This window comes from Dipodomys ordii, unplaced genomic scaffold (assembly GCF_000151885.1).
Source record: "Dipodomys ordii isolate 6190 unplaced genomic scaffold, Dord_2.0 Scaffold90, whole genome shotgun sequence".
In the NCBI taxonomy this organism is placed as follows: Eukaryota; Metazoa; Chordata; class Mammalia; order Rodentia; family Heteromyidae; genus Dipodomys; species Dipodomys ordii.
In genome coordinates this window covers 1,635,865-1,657,446 of record NW_012267306.1, presented here as the reverse complement: position 1 = coordinate 1,657,446, position 21,582 = coordinate 1,635,865, and the positions used below count along the sequence as shown (strand labels likewise).

The window sequence follows — 21,582 nt, the reverse complement described above, 5'->3', positions numbered from 1 at the left end:
AAAGAAAGAAAATGGATGTGACAGAATCAGTTGGACTATGCCCAAGAAATATCTGCTTGGATATAACTGAATTTATTGCTGGGAGAGAACGTGTTCACGGGCTTTTTCCTTCTTACCACAGTATAGCCCTATCTTTTGTAACTTGATCACACCCCTTGTAACTGAACCTGGAATGTTTTCTTCCCTTAGGTTTTATTATAGGAGTTTTTCTTATCTGAGAAAATGGTATTTAAAAACTAGCTAGACTTCCCCTTTTTTTCTTTGTGTTAAGTAGAACTTCTCTAACCACTGAGCTAGTACAAAGTGTCTTTTTTTTGACAACACTCTAAAAGATTCCTTGTCAAAAATACTTGGTGGCCAACTCAAGTTTAATTTAATGTAGTGGTCATTTCTGCCCTGCGTAGCTTCAGAATGTTGTCTGGTCCTTAATTGTAATCATGCATATTTCTATTGAAACTGAGACCCTTACTTGGAATTTATTCTTCTAAGCCCACCAAGACAGTTAAATATAATTTAGAGTTATTTTTCACATTTACTAACAAGAATATTCTAAATAATATAGTGGATTTTTGACATAGCACCTCTTTTACAAAACTTGAAAGAACCCTTCAAAATAGTGTCACCACACAAAGGAAGAAAATGTAAACTTCTCATAGGAAGGTTTGAATCACAGTGATGCACAGAGTGAGCAGCCACAGTATCACGTTTCCAGGCTGTTCAGGTTTCCAGTGATTCAGAGTACATACATATTCAAGAACTCTGAAAGTAAATTTGCATTAAAGTTGTCACCAACTCATTCTCTTTTCCTCTAGTACCCATAATAAGTATTTTGATAACACCTATTTCCTTCTCAGAATCATGAATCTTAATTGAGGTAAAGCAGTAGTTTCATGCTTCATGTGTCACTCCATAGACTCCTTAGGCAAAGAGAGACTCAACAAAAGTCCTTTGGGCAAAATAGATGAAGTTTTCCTTATTTGCCAACAAAATAACATCTCTTGAAAATCAGTCTCTAACACTAGCTTAATAGCTTTTGTTATGGGGAGAAAAAGAGCTTTCTAGATTGAAGGGATCTACCTACTTAAGATTTTTATTGTTTTCAGAGCCCTTTAAAGCTAGTATATATTCTTGCTAGTAATTCTATGTATTGGCTCATATTCAAGCAAAGAGCCATTCCTTTTAGTCATATTTAGACAGGATTGAAGAATCTAGACAACCACTTTTGTCTTCATAATCTCTTTACCAGGATCCTTTTTTTGTCTTGAATGTATTCATTCCTTGGTGCCAGTATTCAGTTGCCTATGTGCCAACATTCCCCTTCTTATATACATTTTACTAACATTTTGAGATACAGTTTCAGCAACAAATACTTTGACATTCATTCATTAAAACTCTTCCAAGCCAGGTGCTAGTGGTTTACACCTGTAATACTAGCTACTTGGTAGGTCAAGATTAGAGATCATAGTTCAAGATCAGCCTTGGCAGAAAAATTTGAAAAACTTCTTCCCATGGGAATAGTGGCATTTGCTTGTCTGTCTAGTTATAATAAAAAGCATAAAATAGGTTTATCTGGGTGCAGGCACAAGCCTGAAAAGAAGTAAAAGGGCCCTATCTTAAAAACAGCTGGTACAAAAAAAGGGCTAGAGATATAGCTCAGCAGTACAGTGCCTGTGTAGCAAGCATGAGGCCAAGTTCAAACACGAGTATTGCCATAAATAACAAAATGTCCTCAGGAGCTGAGCATGATGTCATATATCTGTAATCTCAACACTCAGGAGGCTGATGCAGGAAGATCACAGCCTTGGCTGTTCACAGCAAATTTAGCCAGCCTTGGCTACGGAGCAAACAAACGAAACGAACTAGGAATTTAACTTTCTAGTGTAAATAAAACTGCACTTTAATCAAGATTATCAGTCCCTTAGAGAAGCTCAAGCTTATTTTCCCATATACCTTAGCATTCATTTTAATATTATAAAATGACAGCTTCTAACATACTTTGTAATATGCAGTTCTTGCGGTAGCTTCATTTATAAGCTTCTCTTTTCTATATCTACTCTTAGTGTTGCATTTGAACTAGGAAACTGTGCCAAGCTATTATAACCCTCTGAAGAGATACTACTGGTTTGGCTAGCACCCAAGGAAGCAGCAGGTCTGTGTCTTCCTGTGTGGTTCTGGAAAAGAAAGCTTGTCTGTTGCACTCTCACATAACATGGCCTCAAAGCTGAGCACATTGATAAGTGACTAGCCTTTTGAAGACATTAATTAGTCCCTTTAGATTCTATTTGAGAGAATGGACCTTTTTTTCCCCTTATTTTCTATTTTTCCCTCAGAAATATTCAGAGAAAACATTGTATTGATTGCTCTAAAGAAGATATATTGAATATACTGTTTATTCTTTTTTTTGGGTGGGGGGGTCCGGTCGTGGGGCCTGAACTCTGGGCCTGGGTGCTGTCCCTCAGCTCTTCAGCTCAAGGCTAAGGCTCTACCACTTGAGCCACAGCACCACTTCTGGCTTTTTTCTTTTTGCTTATGTGGTGCTGGGGAATCGAACTCAGGGCTTCATGCATGCAAGGCAAGGGCTCTACTACTGAGCCATCTTCCCAGCCCCTACTGTTTATTCTCTAGGGGGGAAAATCTTAAACTTAATGGAAATAATTTTTCATTGGCCTCATTTGTTAGTTTTATAGACAAAATATGCATTAAGAGTATTTTACATCTTAAGACTTTTTCTATTTTTAGTAAGGTATAATTAAAAAATATGCTTAAAAGATGAGTAGTGATAAGTATAGATTCTGCAGTCCCACATGATCTCAAGCAACATGTAGAAGTACTGTTTCTAGATCTGGGACATATTTCTTACTCTCTGTATGCTAGCATGTGTGCCAAATGATAATGTACATTTATCATAGATATTACTTACATTTCTGGAAAACAGTTGATTTGGATATACACTTAAAAATAACACATGCATTTCCATTTTTAAATAACCAACTTTTGGGTTGTTGTTGCTCTTGTTTTGCTGCTCCTGGTGCTTGAACTTATGGTCTGGGCTTTGTCCCTGAGCTTTTTTTGCTCAAGGCTAGTAGTATTCTACTACTTGAGCCACAGTTTCACTTCCAGCTTTGTGATGGTTAATTGGAAATAAGAGTGTCATGACTTTCCTGCCTGAGCTGGCTTCAAACTTGGATCCTCAGATCTCAGCCTTCTGAGTGGCTAGGATTATAGACATAAGCCACCAACACCTGACTCAATATTATTTAATACCTGTTAAGTTACCACTAAGTTCCTAGGAGCTCTGTAAATAAACCATAGTTACAGGGAAGATGTTCAAAATAGTGCCTCTGTGTATGTGCCTGTCTGTCTGTGTATTGCTGCTGGGCTTGCACTCAGGGCCTCAGTACTATCCCTGAGCTTTATGTTCAAGGCTAGCACCTTACCACTTGAACCACAGCTCCACTCGTTTTGTTGGTTAATTAGAGGTAAGAATCTCACTGACTTTTCTGCCTGGGCTGGCTTTTAGCCACAATCCTTAGATCTCAGCCTCGAGTAGTTAGGGATGTGAGCCACTGTAAATGTGCAGTTTGGTATTAGTTACATTTACAATGCAACTACCAGCCCTTATCTATTTTCAGGACTTTTTTATGATCCCAGGTAGAGACTACTAAACAAATAATTCTCCATTTTCCTCTAACCAGCCACTGATCACCACCATTCTGTTTTGTCTCTGATTTAACCTACGTTAGACATTTAATAGAAGTGAAAACATTTTTTTCCTTTTTTGTCTGCTTATTTCACCTAACAAGATGAATATTCATCGTAGCAGCATTTATTAAAATATCATTCTGTTTTTTGACTGAACAATATTCCATTGTATATTTGTGCTACAATTTGTTCATTCATCTACTAATGGACACACTTGTGCTGTTTACACTTTAGGCTGTCATATGCTGCTATGAACATTGATAAACAATTTTGAGTCTCTGATTTTAGTTCGATCAGATTTATACCTGATACAAATGTGTTCAATCATATAGTAATTTTATACTTTATAAGAAATGTCTAAACTTTATCATAGCACTATATCAGCATTTGCATTTCTATCAACAATACCTACTGGCCCTAGTTTTTCCAAATGATCACTACCACTTGTTATTTTCTAGTTTATAATACTCATCCTAAAGAGTATAAAATAGAATCCTTCATATCTAAGTCATTTGGGATATCTTAACAAAAACAACCTTTGCAAATAAGATCTTTATTTAATGTAGTTGTGGTGATGATAGTGATACTCCAGGTTGTATATTTCTCTTCCTAAAATGAATTTTTGTTATAAACTGAAGTAATGACTTTGGTACTCTACAATATAACATTACATTAAATTAAAATCAAGGCTTTAGGTTTTTTCAGTGCTTGACTTCTTTCTGCCCACTTCCACCCACTTTAATGTCCTCCCCATCCTCATTACTGAGATTGAACCCAAGGTCTCAAATGCGCTAGCACTTGAGCTATACCTCTTAACCCTTTTGCCCTTCTGTTTTTATTTTGCTTTTGAAATAGGATCATATACTTCAATACTACCAAAAAGAGAAAGGAAAAAAGAAAATGACTATGAGAGGGTCATACTAACTTCGCCAAGGTTGTCCTCAAGCTGAGATCCTTCTGCCTCTGTCTCAAGTAGTTAGAATTACAAGCATAGGATACCACCTATGGCTTTAGTGTTTGACTTCTTTTTTTTTTTTTTATTTGTGAAGATACTGTACAGAGGGGTTACAATTACATGGGCAGGATAATGCGTACATTTCTTACCAAGCATTGCAGCCTCCTCCTTTTGTTTACCCTTCACATCCCTTCCCAGCCTCCCCCCTCCCCCCCAATCCCAATCCTTCTCCTTCCCCCCCCCAGTGTTTGACTTCTTATGTAGACATAGATGCAAAATAAAATTGAATTATAAATAAGTGCTTTAAATTATTTAGCTAAAAGTTTCTCCAAATCTAGTAAAAGGACATTAGATTGCCCTAAAAGGAACTTAGATTACCTGGAAACAAGAAGGCAGAAATAATTAGAAGAATGGCTTAAAACATGTTTCTGCAGCAATGAAGCGTATGTGGTAGTTATAATAAAATGCAGTTCTAGCTGGCCATTGGTGACTCACATCTATTCCTAGTACTCAAGAGGCTGAGATCTGAGGATCATGGTTCAAGTCAAACTGGGCAAGAAAGTCAGTGAGACTCTTTATTTCTAACTAACCACTCCAAACGCCTAGAGCTGTGGTTAAGGTGTTTCTTTGAACAAAAAATAAAGCTCAGGGACAGTGCCAAACCCTGAATTCAGGCTCCTGGACCAGTAGACACACATATACACAAAATTCTAAACTATAGATCCCTTAGTACCTGCTTGTATTGCTTGTCTAATAAGCCCCCAAGAAGTAGCAATACTGCTAGCCTGGGAACACATCTTGAATAGCAGTAATTTAAATTATTAGTAAGGATTAAACCTAATTGATAAATGTTTTAAGGCAGGCAAAACTATAAATATTAGGAAATCTATTTGAAACTTTTAAAAGGTATAAATGAATGTACCACTCTGCCTATCTAGGCTTTAAAGACATATATATACTTATATATATATGTATTGATAAATACTATGAGACTGTTTGAGGTGACAAGGGGAAGGAAGAAGGAAGAGTATGGTGGAGTACAGATAATATCAAAATTACGTATTGTATATGACATGGAATCTCAATGAAAGCAGTTAATGGGAGTAGAGGAGGTGAAATAGAATAGTAGAAGGGGTTATTCTTGCACAGGGGTCATGCTAATCTTCTCTATAGCATTCCAATTTTAGTATATGTGCTGCTGAAGCAAGCACAGAAGGGGTTATTCTGATTAAAATACATATGCATGTTTGAAATACTTTGGTGAAACCACTTGGTACAATTAACATACACAAAAAATGGAGTGAAATAGACTCTGTTAGGGGATGATACCAACTGGCAAGGAGAGTATAAATGAGGGTGAATATGGTCAAAGTATTCTACATGTATGTATGAAAGTAGTTTCATAGAAAGGGTCAGTGGAATAAGAGCTATAAAGGGTTGAGTTTCATGAACTGAAGTACATCATATGCTTGTACGGTAATATCACAATGAAACTCCCTTGTATCACTAATGTATGCTATTAATAAAGCTTTGTTACTACTTTTCAGTGCCTCTTTTGAAATACTCATTTCTCATTGCCACTATGTCTTAGTTTTTCAACTACAAAATTAGAATACTTTGTATGTTCGTTTGTCAGCTTGATATTGATGAATATTTCTAAATGTTTTTTCTATTTTCTTTCTTAGGGAGTGCCTTGGTGAAGCACATGAACCTTGTGATTGCCAAACATGGAAAAATTGGCTACAAAAAATAACTGAAATGAAACCAGAAGAACGTAAGGGGAATTTTACATAGCTGTATTGCAAATAGATTAATAGCATTCAAAAGATAATGTGCCATATTTCTTATCCTCTTCATTGAAGTTGTTTTTAAGTTTGTTAATGCTAGCTCTCCCATGTTTAGTATTTTCCTCTAACCAACATTATTTTGCAGATTCTGAGGAAGAATCATAGTTAGGTCACATCTTCTAACAAGCCTTTCCAACCAAAGGTAAATAGAGTAAGTGAAGGTCAGATTCAACCTTCAACCATTCTTTCCCCTCCCCAGTGTTGAGGATCAAACCCAGGGCTTTGCACATGATAAATAAGCACCCTAACACTGAGCTGTAACCTGACCCCCATCCCCAGCCTTTGTAATACCTTTTTGGTACTATAGTGAATCAGCCACTTTTTCTGTACCTTAAGGGAAACATTGTATTAGCTGTAGTAAGCAGAAGTTGCTCATTTCCCTAAAAGCCTTCAGTGAAAGAAAAGCCAAGTTAATTTCTTGGTGTTATGTGGTTCTGTATATTTATTTACATTAAACACTATAGCAACAACTATTGTCACTAAGACTTCTTTAAATGCACTATTTCTGTTGTCCTCACAGAAATGCTATGAGGTAATGCGAGTGATCCCATTTTATTGGTAAAACTAATTCTTAGGTTGTATTGAGTGAAACAAGCATGTGACTGGTGATACAATAAATCTGTTTCACTGTGGGAACTTGTTTTTAAATACTTTTTCCTAGTAGCAATTATTACACAATTATTACACAAAATAACTGTTCATCTCCTTAAGTATTTCCAGCATGTTTTCTTTCAAGTTTTTATAAATGAACATTGGTTGAGGTGTTTTCTCTGAGTTTTTAGATAATAGAGTTAGTTTGAGGTAATATAAATCAGGATAAAAAATTTACTCAGTGGAACATACACTTATGTAAAACATTTAAGTTAAGTTAAAGATGAGATTGCTTATGGAAGTTAAGGGTGGAGGAATGTCACAGATCAGATGGAAGTGCATTATGAATTGGATTTGAGCATATCTGCAGAGACAGAAGTTAGTTAGTTGGAGAGAAACTAGGAGCCATGACACTTCAAAGGCTTTATTCTGTCAGAATTTTTCATGTACAAGAGTTGGTGCTTGTGGTTTTAGATTCATGAGGTTTGTTTTGCCCACTAAGGTCCAAATATCATTTTAAACAGAATGTTAACTATAGGGTTGGGAAGGTGGCTCAGTGGTCGAGCGCTTGCCTTGCATGCATGAGGCCTGGGTTTGATTCCTCAGCACCACATAAGCAAAAAGAAAAAAGCCGAAAGTGGTGCTGTGGCTCAAGTGGTAGAGCGCTAGCCTTGAGCTGAAGAGCTGAGGGACAGCACTGAGGCCCAGAGTTCAGGCCCCATGACTGGACCCACCAAAAAAAGAAAAAAAGAATATTAACATAGATTACATATTTACCTTTAACAATAAACTATACATTACATATTTACCTATGAAGGGTAGATTGAAGAAATCAGTGATAAGGGGATAACTTTAGTTTGAGCCAGAGGGTAGATCATGATAACATTAGTCAAAGTTAGCAAATTCAGATAAAGGAATTACACTTTCAAGAGAAAATAATGGACCTTGGTGTGTACATTTTGAACTTGAGGTCATTGTTAGAAATATATGCAGACCTATCTAGTGGAATTTTGAAGATAATTGTTTCAAGTTTCACAAGAGATGCTGATAAAACTCAGGAATAATTTGTTGCTCTTAAATAATAATGTCATTATTTAATGAGTGCTATTGTATGCTAGACTACAGAAATAATATACTTTCTGTGCTCTTAAAATTTGTATTTGAGGACAAGATATGTAAATTGTTATAGAACATTGTTCCTGTGCAAAATGTGATAGAAGGGAAAGACAAAAGACAAAAATGTCAGTTAGGAGACAGGTGGGAAATATTTTATAACAAAATTGATGCTTAAGTTACATTGTGAAAACTGGACCAAAATACGAAGTACATTTCAAGATGAAGGAGAGCTGTGAAACAGCATAATATCAAAGGAGTGCAACTGTGGTACACCCAGTGCACTAATGCAGGAAAGTGAAGTGGAGAGGTTAAGAAGTCCAAATCAGTCATGAGATGACACTTCAACGTTCTTTCAAGAAGAGAATATTAAATATTAAATATAGACACTTATTTAGAAAGATCACTCAGGCAGAAATGTGGATGATGTATCAGGAAACTGATCTCAGGAAGGCAAGATCTGGAAGAAAGGAATTCGAACCCAGCTAAAGGAGAAAAATTATGAAACCTAATTTCCAAATTAACCAACAAAAAGCCAGGCTGTAGACATAGTTCAAGTGATAGAGCATCAGTCAAGCAAGCAAGCTGAAAAGACTTGAGGCCCTGACTTCAAACCCCAATACTGGGAAGACCTTATCTGAGATTCAGATGTCCAAGTGAGAGGGTATGAGGAATCAAGACAGGGCATTGTAAGTGGAGGAGAGTTGTCCTTTGCAGGACAATTAAAGAGATACAATTTTATTAAGTTGTAGGTTAGTGTGCTTACTAGTTGCCTAGATTTAAAGTATCACAAAAACGTAAATAGCATACAGTTTTAGTCAAATAAAAGATATTTCTGGTTTGAGATATAAAAGCAAGTATTTAAGATAAATAATTATTTTTAGTTGTTTGTTAGTATTTTAAGATTGGATCAGTTATTCCATATTCACAGATAAATTTTTTCTATGGAAGGAAATGGAGAATGGCCTGGTTATTGAGAGCAAACTATTGTTGGGTAAGGGAAAGATACTTTGCATGTGATAATGATCCTGACAATAATAAGAGCTGGGAGCAGTGAGTCATACCTATAATCCCAGCTACTCCAGAGGCAGAAACAATCCAGACAATTGTAGTTTGATGCCACCCTGTGTAAAAAGTTAACAAGACCCCATCTAAGCCAATAACTGGGTATATCTGTCATTTCAGTGATACAGGAAGAGGGCAAAAATGAGAAATACTATGCCCAAAATAACTAAAGCAACACAGTTGGGCTGTGGTACCTGCCTATCTAGTTAGAAGCCCTTAGTTCAAATTCTAACTCGTATATATCATACATATGGTTACTTCTGTTATCCAAAGGTAAAGGAACTACAGGTTAAAATTTCACCTTTGCCATATGCCTACCAATGATTCACACCAGTAATTCTAGCTATTCAGGAGGTTGAGATCTGAGGATCATGATTCAAAGCCAACCTAGGCAGGAAAGTCCATGATACTTACCTCCATTTGAGCTGTGGCTCAAATGGTAGCCTTGAGCAAAAAAACTCAAGAGACAGTCCCTGCATTCCAGCCTGAGAACCAGCACACAGACACACACACACACAGACACACACACACACACAACTACCTTGTCCTTAAGAGCTCAAATGGACTGGGGGAAATTTTACTAAGGTTTGAACTAGGGCCACCTACTCTGCCACTAAGCCACACCCCCAGACCTTTTATGTATTTTATTTTTTTAATAGGGAAAGGTCTGAACTACAGCCTCATATTTACTGTACCCTAGTAGCTAAGCTGACAGGTATTTGTCATTAGTTGGGATGGATGGGATCTCATGAACTTTTTCCTGGACAGGCCTGAAACCACAATTCTTCCCATCTTAAGTCTCCAAAGTAGCTAGGAATATAGAAACCATCGCTTGGTTTTATTCAGAAAGACAGGAATGTTAGAAAATAGGAGTTTGAGGCAAAACCAAGACTCTTTCATTTTTCTTGCTGTACTGTTGTATCCTCCTCATTGAAAGATAGTAACCAGAATGATACTATTAATGACCATTAAGTTTATGACATTTAGGGTATGGCTTAAGGTGCCGGAAATGAGCAATTATACTAAAATAGAACATGATCATTAAATATGTATAAATATATTCTAAATGATTAAATGTTTAAGTTTACATATTTCTTAGTGTTATAAAGTTTTTCTGTGCATTTTATGGGAAAATATATAAGTAACATAAATATTTGGAGACAGGGTCTTGCTATGTTGTCCAGGCTAGCATTGAATTCATAACCTGCCTTTCTCAGCCTTGTGAATTCATTTTATAAAACAGCTCAAACAGTTTTTAAGCTCTGAATTACCTCTATTGTGTCTAATTAATCAAAATAAGAAGTTGGAATGATTATATTTTCTATGAAATTTACAAATTTTGCATATACTTTCTCATAGTTCATAGTTATTTGGTAGTTATGGAATTTAACTTGTCTGTTTAAAAATTCAGTATTTTTAAAACAACTGTTTTAGGCTATTTAGATTAGATAACAGGTTCTGTTATACACTACATGAAGTTAGGTTTTCTTACCAAGAGGGCTAAGCACACTAGATTATTCAAAAAAATAATAAGCTCAAGATATAATGAACTTGTAATTAAGGTTGATGAAAGAGTTTGCAAGTCAGTAGAGGTGAAGAAGACACATATAGTTGAAGGAAGATGAGGTATTGTAAGTGATGTGAACGGTAAATACAAAAAAATGATAATAGTGTAAACATGTTCATAGAATTGAAAGTGAAGGCCTTTTTTCCAGTCTATTTTTTTATTATATTGTTGGTTATTTTCTGAATGTAATTTGCTTCATGCCATTCTCTAGAATGCAGTTAGGAGCTAGCATTCTGAATGAAAGAAAGAGAAATTGTTATGTTGCACACCACACAGCGTCTTTGTTTTAATGTCTTTGTGCTTTATTTATTATGACAATGGACAATAAGGGTCATAAGAATATATTAGAGTCTCTGAGCTAAAAATAATGTTGATGCTAAAGAGAGGAGAAAAGCCTCTACTTTTAAATAAGATCTTGTAAATATAAAAGAATCTTAATGATTGTTATATAGCAATACTTTTTGTGAGCAACATTGACATTACAGATTGATCATATTTGCCATAATTACACTAAGTTCACTCTGAAACTCCTGTATCCACCAAATTCTTCCTGTCATCACCTCCATCAAACCCATCTTCTACAATGGATTTAGGACTAGAGTGTAGTCTCCTCACTGCTCTGCTACAGTTGTTTCTCTTTGCTATGTAGAATTAAAAACCAGTGTTTCCAACACTTAGGAGCTATTTGCTGATACAAACTTAATGATAGGCACTCAGAGTTTCTGCAGCCTGAGCGCTTTAGTTCTCTACTGCTAGTGCACTATGCATGGTACTCAGCCCCTTAGTTACAGTCATAGCCACTTCCCAGGGGTCACCTATCCTTCTCTCAGTGGCATATATGGGTGGTGAATATCTTTTCATTTTAATATTTAAAACCTCAAAGTGTTAGGCTTCTCCCCCTGCTTCAGACAGTAGGGCTAAACCCTTATCCCATCATCCTTTTGAAAGTGGGTGTGCGGCAAGTGGCACTGTGGCTCAAGTGTCAGACTACTAGCTTGAGCTGAGAAGCTCAGGGACAGTGCCCAGGCCCACAGTTCAAGACCCATAACCAACAAAAAAGAAAAGAAAAAAAAATAGAAGATGGGAGAGAGAGAGAGAGGTGTGTGTGTGTGTGTGTGTGTGATCAGCTTGGATGAACTACTTTCAAATAAATAGGCCAAGAAATGGCACTGTAGGTCAAAATGGTAGAACCAGATCCTTGAGCAAAAAGGCTTAGGGACATCTAGGCATTAGTATAAGCCCCACGATTGACCAACATCATGAAGGACTTATTCTTTGCTAAAGTAAGTTGATTTTTTTTCTTGTAGTCAATAGGGAACAATTGAAATATTTTAAGTAGATTTTTATTTCGAAAAGATCACTATATTTGAGAGCGAAGGAAATAAATTGGTTTTCTGTGCTTCCTTTGACATGTGATAGGTGTGAAGAACCCTAATTAAAGTAATAAACAGTGAGAATGGAAAGAAACAATTGATGAGAAAGTGGCAGAATCAATGAGATGCTGTGAAGTAGGGAACAAGAAAGATATTAATCACATACTGCTTCTAGATTGACTTGGGGCAGATGATCAAAGCATTTACCAGGACAGAAAAGAGAGAAAAATCAGTTTGGGCAAATGTTAGGTTTACTTTTAGGAGTATCACATGGATAAAAAAAAGATTGAGTGAGTTGTACTGGCATGTACCTTTAACTAGGGAGTCTGTGGTAGAAGAATTCCAAGTTTGAGGTTAGGCTGGGCTACAATAGTGAATCCTCGTTTCAAAAAAATGTTGATATTTCATGCTTTTCCTATAACTGTTATTTATGCCTTTCTTTGGAATAGAATTCCTTACAATTATACTATTCAAAATGAAGCAGTTTAGAAATTTGTTGTAGACTCTGATATGAAAATAAATGTGATCACAGTGAGGAAACCCGAAAAGAAAAGTTTGGAATTTTCCCTCTGAAATTGTGTACTAAATTACATATTTTTATGTTTCTGATTAATATCCTAAAGTTGTAGGAGTTAGTGAAGCTTATGAAGATGCTGCCAATTGTCTCTGGTTGTTAACTAACTCCAAGCCTTGTGCTAATTGTAAGTCCCCAATACAGAAGAATGAAGGTTGCAATCACATGCAGTGTGCAAAGGTAAGAGGTTAAAAAGTTTTGCACTTGAAGTCCTAATAAAGTCTGTCAGTCCAAAGCAGAAAAGTTACTCTACTAATGAAACACCAACTAAATGAGTAATTTACTACTATATTGAAAGTGAAATACCAACAAAAATCTACTTGGTTGAAAGTAATATAAACAAGGACCTTTATGAACTATAGAAATGCTCCCTGAAAATACAGTCTTAAATAAGGACCTTTATAGGACTGAAAGTTAACAGAATATACATACATAAACTCCTGGCTTCATTGCACAGAAATAAAGTTCCATTATATTTAAAGCAAATATTCCAGGAGGTTAATAATATTTCATTAATCCTTGCCTACATATTTCTAAATGCTTTTGTTTTAAAATTGTAATGATATTTTTCTTTTTTCCTTTTTTATTGTGTTTATATTTAAAATGATTATTTAAATTAACCCACAATGTAATTTTTTCTAATATAGAATATGAAAGAAACAGTTAGGATGACAATAAAAATGTCAATATCATCTAAGAATTACTTGCCTTTTAAATTATTATTTTATAACTTACAAAAGAAAGGTAGTTACTAAATTATTTTGAGACTCTATCTCCAGTTACCCACCAAAACCCCAGAACTGGAGCTATGGCTCAAGTGGTAGAGTACTACTTTGAACAAAAATGTTAAGGGACAGCATCTAGGCCTAGAGTTTAAGCCTCAGTACCAGCACGCGCGCACGCGCACATACACACACACACACACACACACGCACGCACGCACGCACCCGTATAAGATTATCATAAATGATTGGCTTAGCGAAACTGTAAAATTTCCCTAAGAGACTAAATGGAAAACTTATTGTAGGATTCTGAGTAAAATCCTCAAAAGTGTTTATTAGTTTAGTTAAGGAATGGCTGATACTGTTTTCTCTTCAAAATCTGTATTTTTTTCTTGGAAAATCTATGAAGATTAAGACTACCTAGATCTGCAAAGAAGTATAGATTAGGGCTGGGAAGGTGGCTCAGTGGTAGAGCGCTTGCCTTGCATGCCTGAGGCCCTGGGTTCGATTCCTCAGCACCACATAAGCAAAGAGAAAAAAGCCGGAAGTGGCGCTGTGGCTCAAGTGGTAGAGCGCTAGCCTTGAGCTGAAGAGCTCAGGGACAGCACCCAGGCTCAGAGTTCAGGCTCCACGACCGGACCCAAAAAAAAAAAAAAAAAAACAAAGAAGTATAGATTAACTAAAATCATCAACTGTTAGCAGCTAACAGTAGCTAGCAGTAGTAAACTCTGGATAAATGTTTATCAAAAGAAGGAATATTTTTGCCAATTAATGGTATAGATAACAACTTAAATGTATTTTTCATTTGAAAACATTTATTTACATGCTTTGCAAATATAGTAGTCTTATTTTCTCTGCCACCTGAAATACTTACACTGAAAATAGATACTGAAAAGTAGTTTTTGTTGTTGTTTGTGCCAGTCCTGAGTCTTGAACTCAAGGCTGAGTGTTGTCACTGAGCTTCTTTACTCAAAGTTAGTGCTGTACCACTTGAGCCATAACTCCACTCCTGGCTTTTTGGTGATTAGCTATAGATAAGAGTCTCCTGGACTTCCCTGCCAGGGATGGCTTTGAACTGCAGTCCTCAGATCTCAGCCTCCCGAGTAGGATTACAGGTGTGAGCCACTAGTGCTTGGCTGAAAAGTAGTAGTATTATGACATAGAAATGTTATATAGAATGTAAAACTTTGTTCAGCAAACCGAATGTTTTCCAAATATTTTTTTAATGGTATGGGTAAAACAGCATCTGATTTGTATCAAATCAGACACAAAGTTTGCTACTGTCTGTCAAAAAAATTTTTACATTGGGGCTGGGAAGGTGGCTCAATAGTAGAGTACTTGCATGCATGAGGACCTGGGTTCAATTCCTCAGCACCACATAAGCACAAAAAGCCGGAAGTGATGCTGTGGCTCAAGTGGTAGAGTGCTAGCCTTGAGCTAAAGAGCTGAGGGACAGTGCCCAGCCCAGAGTTGAAGCCCACAACTGGCAAAAAAAAAAAAAAAATTGACATTGCCAGGCACCAGTGGCTCACACCTGTAATCCTAGCTACTCAGGAGGCTGAGATCTGAGGATTGCGGTTCAAAGCCAGCCCGGGCACGAGAGACCATGAGACTCCTATCTCCAATAAACCACCAGAAAACCGGAAGTGGCACTATAGCTCAAGTGGTAGAGCGCTCGCCTTGAGCTGAAGAGCTGAGGGATAACGCCCAAGCCCAGAGTTCAAGCCCCACGACCGACAAAAAAAAAAAATCATAATAAACCATTTTTGATGCCTCAGTGTTAATTTTGATTGAGAAGGCAGTTTGCTATGTAGAATCAAATGTATTAGTACTTTAAAGGAATAACATGTTTGAAAAAAAAGCTCTTTTATTTCATAAACACTTTATTTTATTTTCCCTTACATAATTTTGGGGGAACTATACGTTTTTCATTATTAGATAGTTTAAATCACTTAATAGTAACTTTCTTCATTTGAGTTAAACATCAGAATAAAAAAAAATTACGTTGCCACCCAGGAAGGCACCCTGAAGGAGATTCCTCAAAGAACTACTCCCATGATTCAGGAATAGCACTCTTGGGCATCTGCCCTACAAGTCAGGATACAGTAAAATTGCACTGTCTATATATAACTGCAGTATTCACAATAGTCAGGTTACAGAAGCCATCTAGATGTCCTATAGCAGACAAGTGGATGAAGAAAACGTGGTACATATATACATGTAATGTACATGTAATTTTATTCATCTGTCAGAATAATATGCCGTTTTCAAGGAAAGGGATGATCTAGAAAAAATTATATGTTAAGTGAAATAAGTCAGGATCAGAAAGACAAAGGGCACTTTTTGCTCATATGTGGAAGTTAGATCTAAAATACATACATGATAACATATATAGAGTTATATGCATATATACACAAATTGACTAAAGGGCATTATACTTGGGGCGGGGAGGGGGTGAACAACTAACAAGCTATTTAACAAAATGAATACCAAGCAACTGAAACCTGTTCATGTGGTACAGGGCCAGCAAAGGATGGAGCACAAGAAGGATGGGAGGGAACAAATGCAGTTACTAAATTCAGTGTACATTATATAAAAATTTCATTGTGTAATTTGAGGATAGGGATGGCCCGGGGAAAGATGGAGAACTATGGAAGGGGTCACGTTGATCAACATGCATTGTACTTATAACCTGACTCACAGAATTGAAACTCCTTTGTACAACTACTTAATAAAAATAAATAAGCATTTTTATTAGTTGTAATTGAAACACAAGAAAATCATTTAAATTCTGCATCATTTTTCCCATCATAGAAGGTAATGTTTGACTATTGTATAAAAGTTTTGCCACTAATATTGAGAAATCAATAAAGCTTCATTGAAGGGTATTTGTGTCAAGTCACATGAAATAAGTTTATAGTTTATTGTGTAGTCCATGTTATAAACAAGTACATGATCACAGAGACTTTACTTTCATCTCTGTTCATGATATATCAGGCAAACCAAAAACTAGTAGAGAAAGAAAAGACATGAGTACCTAATTATTAAAATATATGTGATTGCTAAAATGTGTGTGTGTGTACATGCATACATATATATATATATATATACATATTTTTTTTCAAACTACATCTTAGAAATGTGGACAATGTCATCTTTTCAGGTACCAGTGGGGCGTTCACAAACAATGGATATCATTGATCATCAAAGAAAGTCTTAGTGACATTCCAGAAAACATACAAACGGTATTCTGTGATCATAAAGGAGTAAAATAGAAATTAATAGTAAAGTTGCTAAAGGTCTTTCACTTGGAAATGTAAGCATTCAAACAATCTGGAGTTTTAAAAAATGGAAAAGAAATTTCTAGAAAAAAACAATGAAGATACTACATCATCAGAACCTAGGTCCTACTGCCAAAATTCTCACAGATTATTATTGCCTAGCACACTTAAGACAATGCAAAAAAGGGAATGATTAAGGATTTGGGGGAAAAAAAGATAAACCACTGAGCTAATAAATGAGTTAAATGAGTTCGTACAATTCAATATAAGAAAGGGCTGTGTACTGGAGGCACATCTTTTCCATGATGAAGAAGAGATATCCAAATGAAACATAAAAAATGGATCACATGTCTGAGATTTATTTCTGGTCACACATTCAGGGTTATTCAAACATCACATAATTTTACTAAAAAGCGGGCCATCATTTGTATATTAACATACAGAGAAATTTGCATATATGTTTTCTTTTTAAGTGCAAGTATGACTTCTGCTGGATTTGCCTAGAAGAATGGAAAAAGCATAGTTCCTCCACTGGAGGTTATTACCGATGTACTCGCTATGAAGTCATTCAGCATGTGGAGGAGCAATCCAAGGAAATGACTGTGGAGGTAAAGAACTGGCTACGGCAACGGCAACACTTTAAGCCAGTTATTAACATTGAAAGTATTTTGCATTTCTTTTCCTTTCTTTGTCTTAATGAGTCATTAAATTGAATACACTTTGGAGTAGCCTTTAATTCAAGCAAAATAGCGTAAAACTTGGGAAGATTTTTTTTCTTTTTGTCTTTCAGATCTTACTTCGATAGATATGAAAAGTTGTTTCAGCTTGCCTCTGTAAAGATTTAAAAAAAAATTTTTTTTCTGAGGCTTGGACTCTGGGCCTGCATACTGTCCCTGAGCCTCTTTGTGCTTAAGGCCACAGCACCGATTCTGGCTTTTTTTCGGTGTAGTTTATTGAAGAAGGGAATTTCATGGACTTCCTGCCCGAGCTGGCTTTGAACTGTAATCCTCAAATCTCAGCCTCCTGAGTAGCTAGGATTACAGGCATGACCCACCAGTGCCCAGCAGTTTCAATAATACAATATTAAAGCACCTAGTCACGTGCCAGTCAACTCATTATTTCTGACAGTTCTGGAAGCTGAGAAGTTCAAGACCAAGGTTCCAGTTGACTCGTTCTTTGCAAGGGCTCTCAATTTTGTTTATAGCCAATTACCTACCTTCTCACCTGTGTCCTCACATTGACCAGTAAAAAGAGCTCTGATGTTTTCTCCTCTTGTAAGAGCACCATCCCTGTCAGAGTAAATCCCACCCTAATGACTCTTTTTTGTCACCTTCTCACACTGTCTCCAAATACAGTCACATTAGGGATTAGGTTAGGAATATTTGAGGGACAAATCAGTCCATAGCAAGCCATATAATATTAACATTGAAGATATGGGTTTAGTGGTTTCTTACAGGTAATACTTTGTTCTAGGAGCATTTAAAATGTGTTATTCTCCTAACCAAAGGAAAAATATCAATACATTTTTATACATTGCCATTACTAATAAAACTTTGAATAATTTCCCCAAAAAGCAATTTTAATAGTAGTTTTTATAAAAGTCATTCATGGACTTTTGTTTCCTAGGCTGAGAAAAAACACAAACGGTTTCAGGAACTTGACAGATTTATGCACTATTATACAAGATTTAAAAACCATGAGCATAGTTATCAGGTATGTCCCACATCATTTTAAATGCGCTTAACTGCACTGTTGTGAATGAGTAAAGAGGATGGTTTAAATTATTTATTTCTGTTCCTTTAGTTAGAACAACGCCTTCTTAAAACAGCCAAAGAAAAGATGGAGCAATTGAGTAGAGCTCTCAAAGAAAGTAAGTTCTACGTGGTGTGTGTGATAATTAATATAAAAATCCTTCCATACTAAATCAGTTCACTGGTAGGAAGTTAGGATTCTAAAGTAATACATTAGATGCATTGGCTCCTTCCAATGCATCTTTGAGTTTTCTTAAACCCTGAATATAGTCTATAGTCTTAAACCCCGAGGCCTCTGTGATTGGGTTTCCCATCAGGCACCTAACCTGCTCCTCTTAATGTAGTCTTTGCTGTTACCAGTCAAAAAACACACTATAGGTTTGCGTACGCTCTGCTACTTCTGATATTCTAGTTTTGGGAAGAACAGGTGGGTCCTAACAAGATACCCTGACCTAGTCAAAGGGAGCAAAATAACATGCTACCCAATTTTTACATATTAAGTATTCTTGAGAAAATATACTTGAGTATCAAATAAAATGGAAGTCAAGTATAGTTAGATTAAAAATCCTTTCAGTAGTGAATAATGAATTAAGGTCAGAATGCAAAGCTATGAGAAGGGCAAATTGGGAATTTTAAATTAAAAGTTTTTTTTAAGCAACTTATAAATGCAGATTGAGTGTTGATTGGTTGATTGCATTATTAGAACTTTATGTCCCAAATGTTTGTTTTTAAGAGGCATGTTTTAAAAATAATCCTAGCTTTTATAATTAGAACAACCCTCATTTTATGAGAATAATTCCTAATAAAATAGCCCTAAGTACCATAAATAAGAATGGAGGAAAGATTTCCATTGAACCTTTGTCTTCTTGTTATTATTAATTAGTTTGTATACATTATTAATTATATAGCTATATCACACCAATATCAAACTCTGGAAGTATTATCCACAGTGAAGTTAGAAGAAGAAAGGTCCCATAGAGTATATACTTTTTAACAGGAATTTTTGTCTGTTTCCTCACTAATGACACATTAGTATCATGTAGTAAACATTCAGTTTTCTAAGTGCTAATTATTGCTTTTGTTCAATATACTTGAGGTTCCAGACAGCATAGTAAAATACACAAAAAAGATACAGCAATTCGAAGAGATAAACAACCTCACACATTTCTCACACATAATGAGCAAGTGCTAAGGGGAATGCTTTGATTTTTTTGATTTTTTTTTTCTTGGTTCAGATACTTACCCAGGGATCTGAGTTATGTACACAGAAATGTTAGGGTGCTTTGTAAATCAGTTTGTGTATATGTGTATGAAATATCTTTGGAGAGGCATGCAGAATAATTTATACTTAACAGTTTAGATTCTACAGTTTAATTTTTGTTTTAATTTCAGTTAAAGGAAAACCAAGAATGTTAAAATGATATCTCTGCCTTATTTTATTTATTTTTATTTTTTTGTCGGTTGTGGGGCCTGAACTCGGCCTGGGTGCTGTCCCTGAGCTCTTCAGCTCAAGGCTAGCACTCTACCACTTGAGCCACAGCGCCACTTGTGGTGCTGAGGAATCGAACCCAGGGCCTCATGCATGCAAGGCAAGTACTTTTAACACTGAGCCACCTTCCCAGCCCCTCTGCCTTATTTTATTAAGGCAGTTTCCTTTTCTCTTATCCTCCTCACTTGTCCTTTTCTTTTTCCTCCTTGAATCTTTTTATTTACTAGCGTTGATTAGCTCGTCATTTCTCAGAATATTTTATCTTCTTTCTTACATTGTTTTTGGATTTTTTTTTCTGGTCTTGGGGCTTGAACTCAGGGTCTGTGCACTGGTCCCTGAGCCTGTATATTCTCAAGGCTGGTGCTCTACTACTTGAGCCAGTGCCACTTCTGGCTTTTTCTGTGTAGTTTATTGGAGATAAGTCTCACAGACTTTCCTGCCTAGGCTGGCTTCAAACTGTGATCCTCAGATCTCAGCTTCCTGAATAGCTAGGATTATAGGTGTGAGCCAAGGCACCTGGTATACATTGTTTTTATGTAAGCAGTTAAACTTTTTCCTAAGCAAGCAAACATCTTAGCAGTATAATCTGAAAATTATAGTAAGGTGTGAAATGCTGGGTTGACCTAAAACCATATTTTTCTACCAGTAAAATGAGAACAGGTTCCAGGACAAACCTGGCTCCTAGGCTGTCATCTTTGTCATTACAAACATAATTGTATCACCTGTGAATGCTTTATAGGTTTGGGGGCTTGTTTAAATGAGTATTATCATACAGTTATTTTACTTTCTTCTTAGGAACCTTCTTTTTTTGAACAAGAGTTTTAATTTTTATGTTACAATATTTCCAAAAAAATCACAATGTTTCAATTACTTTCTAGCTGAAGGAGGCTGCCCAGATACTACCTTCATCGAAGATGCAGTTCATGTGCTCTTAAAAACTCGACGTATTCTCAAGTGTTCTTATCCATATGGATTTTTCTTAGAACCTAAAAGCACAAAGAAAGAAATTTTTGAACTAATGCAAGTAAGATACCTTTTAAAATTATGTATTAAAAGGGGTAGCAGTTATTATGAAAACAGGATTTCTCCATTTTCAGCCACTTAACTAAGTTTTAACTAATTTAGGTGGGACTAATAAAATAATTTTGTTTTTATTTTAAAATGGCTTTTAAATAAAGGAAAAGCAGCTGAAATTTTATTTATTTTTAAATGTTCAGCTGAAGTTTTGAATGAGTTGTTCTGTACAGGTATTTTCTTTTTTAATTTTATTGTCAAGGTGATGTATAGAGGGGTTACAGTTACATATGTAAGGTAATGAGTACATTTCTGAGTCAAACATTGTTATCCCCTCCCTTGTTTTTCTCCCACTTTTCCAGCCCTAATATTCTCCCTGCCCAAGTTGGAAAGTTCATTTCCAACATACTGTTTTGTGAGTATCACTGTTGCATTAGTTGATATTTTCTGCAGCAATTATCCCTTATTCAACTAGTTGAGGTAGAACTATTTATTTCCGATTAGTAATATAGATTCCTGATTAGGTGATATATCTATT

General features: G+C 35.9%; 1 protein-coding gene across 4 annotated transcripts in view; it reads left to right on the top strand.

The window, feature by feature from the left end:
• Positions 1-21,582, top strand: part of Ankib1 (ankyrin repeat and IBR domain containing 1) — a 100,428-nt gene that overhangs the window by 68,053 nt on the left and 10,793 nt on the right. For all 4 annotated transcript variants that reach the window (XM_013026040.1, XM_013026039.1, XM_013026038.1 and 1 more), the window contains exons 10-15: positions 6,343-6,431; positions 12,837-12,967; positions 17,264-17,398; positions 18,417-18,503; positions 18,594-18,660; positions 20,909-21,054. In XM_013026040.1, coding sequence (XP_012881494.1) covers positions 6,343-6,431; positions 12,837-12,967; positions 17,264-17,398; positions 18,417-18,503; positions 18,594-18,660; positions 20,909-21,054 — 655 coding nt within the window. The remainder of the gene's footprint in view (positions 1-6,342; positions 6,432-12,836; positions 12,968-17,263; positions 17,399-18,416; positions 18,504-18,593; positions 18,661-20,908; positions 21,055-21,582) is intronic.